Source organism: Capra hircus, chromosome 18, assembly GCF_001704415.2.
Source record: "Capra hircus breed San Clemente chromosome 18, ASM170441v1, whole genome shotgun sequence".
In the NCBI taxonomy this organism is placed as follows: Eukaryota; Metazoa; Chordata; class Mammalia; order Artiodactyla; family Bovidae; genus Capra; species Capra hircus.
The window spans coordinates 22389148-22400145 of NC_030825.1; the positions used below are offsets into that span (position 1 = coordinate 22389148).

Here is a 10998-nt window from a genome sequence, read left to right on the forward strand (position 1 = left end):
TTTTTCTCCTCGCAGTTCTATAGGTCAGAAGTTAAGGTGAGCTTGGCTGGGTTATCTGCTTAGGGTCTCACAAGGGTGAAAGTGAGGTATCAGCTGGGCAGGGCCCTTATCTGAAATCTTTGGGAGAGAATCTGCTTCCAAGTTCCTTATGTTCTCGGCAGAATCAATTTCCTTGAGGTTGTAGGACAGAGATCTCTTATTTTTTATTGTTATTGCCAGCTGTTGGCTAGGGGTTGCTCTCAGCTCTTAGGGATTGCTATTGGGTTATTGCCCCCATGACCTCCTCCGTTTCAGCAACAGAGGACCTCCCTCAAAGCAAATCTCTCACGCTTCAAATCTTTCTCATGCTTTAAATCTCTTTATGCTTTCTTCTTCATCATCCAACCAGGGAAAACCTTGCTGTTAAAGGATTCATATGATTAGGTTAGGAATACCTGAGTTATATCCTTTTCTTAAGGTCAACTGATAAGTAACCTTAATTACATCTGCAAGGTCCTTTTACCATTTAACAGTCGTAAAAGTAACAAGGGGCAGCCATCACAGGGCCATCTAGAATTCTGCCTGTCATAGGCAATCACTTATAAAGCTGCTAAATTGGGAGTTCCTTTAGGGAAACTAAAGTGCTAGTACTGTTCTGTTTATCTTTGTATCTAGCTTCTAATACAGTGCTTAGTAAATACCCAGGAGAGGTCTGTTGAATGAATGAGATCTAGGATAAAAAGAGAAAATTCGAAGTTGGTAATCCTGTATGAAGGTCAGGAAGCCTTGACAATTAATACAACTGCTTGTTGAGACACTATGGCAGAGAGTTTGGAAAGTCCAGTCAAATGACACAGGACCCCTTGACAGAAATAACTTGAAAGCTCTGATAGACTGTAGAAATACATGTTTTAGTTGGGTTAGTTTGTATATTTAACTCAATTTTTATAATATGGCTTTTTCTTTTCCCAGAAAATAAAGCACTTAAAGTTCAGACAAGTGGAGAGGGAGATGAGGCTGGGAGAGTGGATCTCGAAGAGCTGATTCAGTGCGCAACTGGTAAAATGGAGCTTTATGCGAGAGCTGAGCTTTCTGAGCAAGTTGAAGGCAATTGTGAAATTGTAAATGAACTAGTTGCTGCCTCCACACAAAAAGGCCAGATGAAGAAGAAAAGGTTGAGTGAACTGGGGATCACACAAGCTGATGACAACTTAATGTCACAGGAGATGTTTGTTTCAATCGTGGGGAACCAGTTCAAGTGGAATGGGAAAGGGAGTTTTGGCACATTTCTTTTTTGACCACTGTGATGTAAATAGATAGCAAAATATTGAGTTTTGCACGTTGCCCCCAAGAATCACTGCTGCTATCACACTTTGCTTCATGTCTATATTTTGTATCTGATATATTCAGTTGGATTTGAGTGAAATGTAGCTTTATTTCTCTCTGCAAGCGTTGCACGTAAAACACTCTCTTTGTTTAATAAAGTCATAAAAACAAAATAGAAAATATTTGGAGATTCTTATCCAGAAAGTCTTGCTTTCTCAAATACATAGTTCCCACATTAAGTCTATTAATAACTTTCTAGTATAAATTAGCACTTCAAAGATGAAGAAAAAAGGCAGAGAATGCCAGGTGATTGCACAAAAACATAGTGTATCAATATGCAGGGTTCTTGGAGTTGTCTTTTTAATCCCAATTATAGTGAGTCTGATATCCATGCTTTATTTGCATAATACTTAAAATATTTGCATGAAAGCTTTTATGATTGGGAGGTGACCTGCCTTATCAGACTTACTGAGAATCTTGAGTGGAAATGCCTTTTTATGTTGAACTTTTATGTAATCATTAAAGCAATAACAGCATAGCAGGTTTGAAACAGGAATGAAATGTGTTATTCAGAGCCAGTGTGTACATAGAGCATTTTCCCTGTTGCTGAATATGAATGATTAAAAAGAAGGTACTTTTCTTTCACCATAAAAGTACTCTGATCAGATTTCTTACATAGGCAAAATGATTACCTATAAACATATCAGCTCTATGTTCTTGATATCTTATTGTAAAGTACAGCTTTTAAAAATATTTATATTATAAAAAAGTATATGTGACATTAATGTTCCTACTGATTAAAATTACAATGATGAAAATAATGAATCTTGTAATATTTTTTCAAATGCATTATGGGCCATAGTGCATGTGTGCATGTGTGATCTTTTGAAGTACATACAGTATTTTGACATCATTTTAGTGTTTCAGAAAGAATATTAAAATTTTTTCTCAGAGAAATTGTTTCTTAAATTTGAATAAGTTATAATTTTATTTTTCAGATGCTAAAAAGTGTGGAAGAATTTGTGTTAGATTTTTTGTTTGACCATTGCAAGGCATCTTTCTTTTACTCTTTTTTTTTTTTTTTTTAATGCTAATTTTTTTTTTAATTTTTTATTTTTTTTAAATTTTAAAATCTTTAATTCTTACATGCGTTCCCAAAATCCTATTCCAAAAGTAATACCAATTAATTCTGTATCACTTGAGCTAAATTCTTATTTGAAAACCATTTATTCAACTTAAAAAGATCAAATTGGTTTTCTGATTAAATTTCTGTTTTATCTTAGAGTTTAGATTTTGTTTATTTTCTCTGGTAACTTACTAGATAGAGTGTCAAGAGAATGACCAGGTAAGTCAAGTTAATACCTTCTTTGTTCCTTATTATAGGATGATGGTTTTTCAGATTTCATTTCTATCTCAGTTTAAATCTAACCTTACTATATATTAATTTTTGTTCAAATGATGTTAGTGAATAGACATAGTATATTCTTTTTTTTTTTTTTTTTTTTTTTTTTTAAATTTTAAATCTTAAATTCTTACATGGTTCAACATGAACCCCCTCCCCTCCCTCCCACACATCTCTCTGGTCATCCCATTACATAGAGTCCATTTTGCTTATTGGGGAGGATTGAGCATCTCAGATAACTTAGTTCAGGGAGTATAGAGAGAGCCCTCGAGGGATTTGACAGTTCAAGTGAAAATACTGACATGGAAAAAGTTTTTACTTGAGATTAAGTATTAATGTATAGTCAAATCCACTCTTCTGAGTCTTGTGATTGTTTACATAGGGCTTGTCTATTACAAGCTTATAAACGTATTTTATATTATCTTCTAGTACAAGTAGGCTTATTTAAATTTACACTTCTAATCCACCTGTAATTTGGTTTTATGTATGTTATGATGTAAAATTCTTTTTCTCTCAATGGTTAGCAAGTTCTCTTGATAGTGTCTGTTGACTAGTTCATTTTTTCCCCACTTAACTGGAATCATGCTAAATTCCCATGTTTGCCGTTAGTTGACCCTCTGGCTTAAAAACTACTGTCTGATAATCTGTAGCTAAGTGTATATTTTGTTACAAGAATCTACATCACTAGCACTCAATCAAATTTGAATAGAAGTACTTTCTAGCCATCCTGCATTGTAGCAAGTTATTCTTCCTCCTAGTCACCAGAGGAAAATATAGCCTCACTTCCCAGTTTGAAAACCTTCAAAACCTTCTTGGAAATTAACATTTATCTCTTTCTTTGGTATAATAAAAAAAAATCATCAATTTTAAATCTACAACTCCTTTTGAATCTTGACAAATATGTAGTTATGTAACTACTACTACAATCACAATATTGAAAGTCCCCATCCTCTTTAATAAAAGTTCCCTCATTTTTCTTTGCAGTCAATCCCCTCTGCCTTCCGTTGGGTCCTGGCAACCTCTGATCTGCTGTCAGTCCCCATAGTTTTGCTTTTTCCTAGAATTATACATAATGAAGAAGAACTCAGTATATAGTCTTTGTGTCCACCTTCTCAAGCTTAGCATAATGCTCTTAACATACATCTATATCATTTCATGTGTCTGTAGTTTGTTTTTATTGCTGCGTAGTTTTCCATTGTGTAGCTGTTGAGTATCCTAGTCTGTGCGAGCTCTAGTTGCTCTACATCTTTGCTAACACTTGGTAATTGCCATTCTTTTAAATTTTAAGTATTGTAACGGATGTGCAGCTCATTGTGTTTTTAATTTGCATTTACTTTATGATTAATGATGTTTAGCGTCTTTTCACATACTTACTTGCCATTTCTATATCTTTGGTGTCTATTCACCAAAGTGAATAGACAAAGTGTCTATTCACATCTTTTCTTATTTTATTCCCCCCAATCAGGTTCTCTTACTGAGTTGTAAGGTTTGTTTTTTTTTTTTTAATTCTGGATGCAAATTTTTAATCAAATATTTCCTTTCTGCCCGTGGTGTGGGCTTTAATTTTCTTAATAGTACCAGTTTATGCCTTCTCTGGAAACCTTTTTTTTTTTTTCCTACCTTCTTTTTGGGCTTCCCTTGTGGCTCAGTGGTAAAGAATCCACCTACAATATGGGAGACCTGGGTTCGATCCCTGAGTTGGAAAGATCCCCTGGAGAAGGGAAAGGCTACCCACTCCCGGATTCTGGCCTGGAGAATTCCACGGACTGTATAGTCTATCGGGTCACAAAGAGTCAGACATGACTGAGTGACTTTCACTTACCTTCTTTTGGGTTGACTTTTTTTAACTTTTTTAAAAAATGGATCCATTTTATCTCTACCATTGGCTTATTTTATATACACGTGTTAAATATATATTTTATAGTTTTGCTTCAGGGCAGTAGTTCTCAATTAGAGGCAAGTTTGGCCCCTTACCTCCACCCTAAAAGGACGTTTGCCAAAGTCTGGAGACATTTTGGCTTGTCACAGCTTAGAGTGGAGTGCTAATGGTGTTTATTAGGTAGAGGCCAGGGATGCCAGTAAACATCTGAATCTAACAGTGTACCTACCCTCACATCGCGGAATGACATTTTGGCCAAAAATGTCAGTTGTACCAAGAAAAGCTCCTGCTCCAGGCAGTCCTCAGCAACTTTTTCTGTAAAGAACCAGATAGTAAATACACGGTCTTATATCTCCTTCTACCCACCCGCTTTCAAAATGTATAAAACATTCGTAGCTTCTGAACAAAAGTAAGTAGCAAGATGAATTTGTCCTATGGCCTGAATTTGCTGACCCTTGCTCTACAGTTTACAATAGACATAAACTGTCTTCTCCCCTTATATGTAAGGTCTATTTTCCCTTCTTTCCCTTGTGCTATTGTTGTCAAACATTTTATCCTTACATAGATTATAAGCCCCTCAATATTTTTGCTGTCGTTTTTGCTTTAAACTATTAGCTGTCAGGAAGATTGAAAAATGTGTCTTTTATATTTGTTAATGGATGGACTATTTCTGGCACACTCCATTCTTCATTCAGTTCAGTTCAGTCGCTCAGTCGTGTCCAACTCTTTGTGACCCCATGAATTGCAGCATGCCAGGCCTCCCTGTCCATCTCCAACGCCCAGAGTTCACTCAGATTCACGTTCATCGAGTCAGTGATGCCATCCAGCCATCTCATCCTCTGTCGTCCCCTTCTCCTCCTGCCCCCAATCCCTCCCAACATCAGAGTCTTTTCCAATGAGTCAACTCTCTGCATGACGTGGCCAAAGTACTGGAGTTTCAGCTTTAGCATCATTCCTTCCAAAGAACACCCAGGGCTGATCTCCTTCAGAATGGACTGGTTGGATCTCCTTGCAGTCCAAGGGACTCTCAAGAGTCTTCTCCAACACCACACTTCAAAAGCATCAATTCTTTGGCGCTCAGCTTTCTTTACAGTCCAACTCTCACATCCATACATGACTACTGGAAAAACCATAGCCTTGACTAGACGGACCTTAGTTGGCAAAGTAATGTCTCTGCTTTTATTATATAGATCCAAATTTCTATTTGGTATCATATTCTACCTGAATAATGTTCCTTATCATTTCTTTTGGTATAGGTCTGTTGACAGTGAATTCTAGGTTTTGTTTGTCTGAAAATGCCTTTATTTTGTCTTTAATTTTGAAAGATGACTTTTGCTGCTTAGAGAATTCTAAATTGACAGTGTATCTCAGTGTTTAAAGATGTCGTTCACTATCATTTCACTTTCATAGTTTCTCGCAAGCAGACTGTTTTTAAGATTCTATCACTGGTTGTCAGTCAGTAGTTTCATTATCCTATATCTTTGTGTTGATTTTAATTTGTTTTATTTTTACTTATTCTGCATGGAATTCATTGTGTGAGTTTATTTTTTTCAGATATTTTTTCTGTCCTCTCTCTCGTCTCTCTTTCCTTAATTCTAATTACATACATGTTTCTCTGTTTTATTTTGTTCCTAAGGTCACTGACACATTATTCATTTGTGTTTCACTTTGGATAGTTTCTATTGCTATGTCTTCAAGTTTACTAAAATTTTCTTCCAAATAGTTTAAACTGCTATTAATCTCACCCATTTCAGATATTATGTATTTTTTAATCCCAAGATGGTTTTTCAGGGTGACTATAACATCTTTCCTTTTGCTCTTTAACATGATTAGATTGTCTTCTAGTTTCTTGATCCTATAGGACACATTTATTGTAGCTATTAGTATCCTTATTTGATAGCTTTATCATCTCTGTTGCTTCTGTGTCTGTTTCTATTGATTGGCTTTCCTCTTGGTTATGGGTCATATTTTCCTGTTTCTTTGCTGGTTGCTTATTTCTGATTGGATGCTAGGCATCATGAATTTTCTGTTAATGTGTAGTTTGTTTTAGTCCTTTATAGTGTTGGCTTTGTTCTTTTTTCCTGGAATGCGGTTACTTGGAATCAGTAGAATTCTTTCAGTGTTTGTTTTCAAGCTCTGTTTGGGCAGGTTCAGAGCAGCTTATAGTCTGGGATCAATTTACACCTTTCTTTGCTTTTCCAGAAATCTATCTGGTGCCCCATATATTATGAGGTCCTTTCACTTTGGCTGGTGAGAGTGAAGTTTTTTCTGCTCATTCTTTTCTGGTGGCCCTTTCCCCAGCCTTGGGTAACTTTTTCACACATATGCAGGTTGGTACTCAACCCGTACTCAAGGGGACCCACTGCAGGTTTCTGAAGCTCTCCTGTACATTTCCTTTCTCTGGTAGTTTGCCTTGCAAATTCTGGGTGCCTTGGCCTCTAAACTCTTGATTTCTGCTTCCTAACCTTAGTGAAACAGCTGTGCTCTGCTCCCTGTCCCTGTGTTGAGGCCTGGAAACTGCCTCCAGGCAGAAAGCTGGCGTAATTTTGTTTCCCATCTCACGTATCACAGTGCTGTGTTATCTGTTGTCTGATGTGTGGAAAACCATTGTCTCATATGTTTTGTCCAGTTTTCTAGTTCTTTAAGGCAGGAGGGTAAATCTGAAACTTGCTAATCTTCACTGAAAGTGGAAGTCTTCTTTAATCCTCCAGGTTGGAACTAAGGTAGAAGACGGCCTCTGGGCTGGACACCTAGTGTTTGTCAAGTGGAGTGAAATTCAAGCTTTATTCTCATCCAGACACTCCAAGGGCAAAGCTAGTGGCAAAAGTTGAGCTCTGCCAAAGTAAAGCAATAAGGTGCCAGTTCTTGAGGTCAAGGAAGAGTTTCCTATCTGCATATGTGCAGGAAGGCTTCTTAGGGGTTGAAAGGGAGAGGGCCCCACTCCATAACAAGTGAGGACATGCACCCATAGGCCTGTGGTAGAATCCATCTTAGGAAAAAGTCACAAATGCATCTTGGGGAAGGTCCAAGATGTGAAGAAAGAAACAAGATAATTGGTCAAATGTAAGCAAAGACCTGAAAGGACTGTCCTATATAGGTGATTTAAATCACCTTACTGGGCTCCTCCTCATCAAAGAGGATGCCCATACCCTTTCTCTCTGGGGTGTATTTCTACCTAACTTCTGATTTTAGACTGTTCTCCTGTGTACTCTCCCATACATTGTACTGTGTCTCTAATAATAAACTTTGTGCCTGTTCTTACAGTTTTTGCCTCCTTGAAACATTTTTGTTTCCAAACGGAAAGAGCCAGGTCCAATTCGCTTCTAGCCTCTAGCCTCTGATGGTGTAGTGGCTAGGATTCCTGGTTTTTAAACAGGTTACCCAGATTCTGTTCCTGGGCAGGGAATGGAGATCTCCCTTCAGGACCACTCTCCTTCTGAGATGAGAACCATTTCCAAAAGAAATGGGAGACTGTGTTAGTAGAGAGAGAAGTTAGGAGACTCTATGTTATGGAGTCTTTCTATGTTAACTCTCTAAGTTAGGGTACTCTGTGATAGCCAATTAGTAACTAGGTCAAGTTCCTGAGTTTCTCTATACTTGTTTCTGTTGAAATATTTACTAGAATGGTTGGTATTTGACTATAAAAACATTTTTGGAGCATTTATATAAAAGGAAGTATTGGTACGGTGGTATCACAGGGCATTAACTCTGAATTGAGCACATTCACGTTCTAGAATCTTAACCAACTCTAATTTGATTTGCTCACATCCAAAGTTAGGAGTTTACCATGCATGCATGCTTTCTGAGTTCAGCTTTTATTGCCTGAAGGCCAGGTTGGCTGACATATCCTCTCCAGTGCTTGAGGAAATTAATGTTTTGACTTTTCAACATAGTATTGATATAAGATTAGTTTATGGTTCCCTGGGGTCTTTCAATTTTCTTTTCAATTTGTCTTGCTCACTGAAATAATCTTGGTGTATAGCCCTTTAAAGGCCATTTTGAGTAAAATTGGACCAATTTATCAAGCAATTAAAAACTAATTAGAATCTTTACATTATTTTCATGGGAAGCATAATGCGTTGCAGTTAACTTGTGAATATTCTTGCAAAATCAAATATCCCTAACTTATAGTTGGTCCTCGTGCTAAAGGCGGCTCTCCTAGGTGATAGCTAGTGATATTTTTCTGACAAGCCTTTTAGGAATTCACATACTATTTTATTTTAGATCTCTCAAAAACTTTCTGAAGGTGTTAGGCATATTAACATTGATGTGGCTTTTGGTACATTAATAAACTGCCCCTGCACTTAGCTTTTCTTCAACACTTACAAGGTACCAAATGAGTTGCAAGGAAGATGAGAGAGTTTAACACTTTCTAAAGTAATATTAAGCTTTATAGCACTGGCAATTATTTAATTCCATTTCATTGCTTCTAAAATGCATTTCAAATCTGTGGTCATTGGTAACATACTCAGTCACTGGAGAATTACTTCTGACTTGGTATTTATATCTAAAATTTGCTAGTGAGACAAATCCTCTCCAGTGCTTGAGGAAATTAACGTTTTGACTTTTCAACACAGTATTGATATTAGATTTGTTTACAGTTCCCTGGGGGTCTTTCAATTTTCCGGATTTAGAAAGGCTAACAGATTTCAACCTTTTTGGAAAGTCACATTGTCTTGCTCTCAGAGTTTCCCTCTAAATTCAATTTTCTGTTCTTTTCAGTAATCATTTTGTTAATTCAGTTCAGCTGCTCAGTCATGTTCGACTCTTTGCGACCCCATGAATTGCAGCATGCCAGGCCTCCCTGTCCATCACCAACTCCCAGAGTTAACACAAACTCATGTGCATCAAGTCAGTGATACCATCCAGCCATCTCATCCTCTGTCGTCCCCTTCTCCTCCTGCCCCCAATCCCTCCCAGCATCAGGGTCTTTTCCAATGAGTCAACTCTTCACATGAGGTGGCCAAAGTATTGGAGTTTCAGCCTCAGCATCAGTCCTTCCAGTGAACACCCAGGACTGGTCTTTAGGATGGACTGGTTGGATCTCCCTGCTGTCCAAGGGACTCTCAAGAGTCTTCTCCAACACCACAGTTCAAAAGCATCAATTCTTCAGCTCTCAGCTTTCTTCACAGTCCAACTCTCACATCCATACATGATCACTGGAAAAACCACTACCTTGACTAGACAAACCTTTGTTGACAAAGTAATGTCTCTGCTTTTTAATATACTATCTAGGTTGGTCAGAACTTTCCTTCCAAGGAGTAAGTGTCTTTTAATTTCATGGCTGCAATTACCATCTGCAGTGATTTTGGAGCCCCCCAAAAATAAAGTCTGACACTGTTTCCACTGTTTCCCCATCTATTTCCCATGAAGTGATGGGACTGGATGCCATGATCTTAGTTTTCTGAATGTTGAGCTTTAGGCCAGCTTTTGCACTCTCCTCTTTGACTTTCATCAAGAGGCTTTTTAGTTCCTCTTCACTTTCTGCCATAAGGGTGGTGCCATCTGCATATCTGAGGTTATTGATATTTCTCCCAGCAATCTTGATTCCAGCTTGTGCTTCCTCCAGCCCAGTGTTTCTCATGATGTACTCTGCATAGAAGTTAAATAAGCAGGGTGACAGTATACAGCCTTGATGTACTCCTTTTCCTATTTGGAACCAGTCTGTTGTTCCACGTCCAGTTCTAACTGTTGCTTCCTGACCTGCATATAGGTTTCTCAAGAGGCAGGTCAGGTGATCTGGTATTCCCATCTCTTTCAGAATTTTCCACAGTTTATTGTGATCCACATAGTCATAGGCTTTGGCATAGTCAATAAAGCAGAAGTAGATGTTTTTCTGGAACTCTCTTGCTTTTTTGATGATCCATTGGATGTTGGCAATTTGATCTCTGATTCCTCTGCCTTTTCTAAAACCACCTTGAACATCTGGAAGTTCATGGTTCACATATTGCTGGAGCCTGGCTTGGAGAATTTTGAGCGTTACTTTGCTAGCGTGTGAGATGAGTGCAATTGTGCGGTAGTTTGAGCATTCTTTGGCATTGTCTTTCTCTGGGATTAGAATGAAAACTGACGTTTTCCAGTCCTGTGGCCACTGCTGAGTTTTCCCAATTTGCTGGCATATTGAGTGCAGCACTTTCACAGCATCATCTTTCAGGATTTGAAATAGCTCAACTGGAATTCCATCACCTCCACTAGCTTTGTTTGTCATGATGCTTCCTAAGGCCCACTTGACTTCACATTCCAGGATGTCTGGCTCTAGGTGAGTGATCACACCATCATGATTATCTGGGTCATGAAGATCTTTTTTGTACAGTTCTTCTGTGTATTCTTGCCACCTCTTCTTAATATCTTCTGGTTCTGTTAGGTTGAACAGTTCTATGAAGACCTACAAGACCTTTTAGAACTAACACCT

General features: G+C 37.9%; 1 protein-coding gene across 1 annotated transcript in view; it reads left to right on the plus strand.

Annotated features, from left to right (window-relative positions):
- SHCBP1 (SHC binding and spindle associated 1) overlaps nt 1-1485 on the plus strand; it is a 28201-nt gene extending 26716 nt beyond the window's left edge. Inside the window, 1 exon segment of the mRNA XM_018061980.1 lies at nt 952-1485. Within this exon segment, the coding sequence (XP_017917469.1) occupies nt 952-1277 (326 nt within the window). The 3' untranslated portion in view covers nt 1278-1485.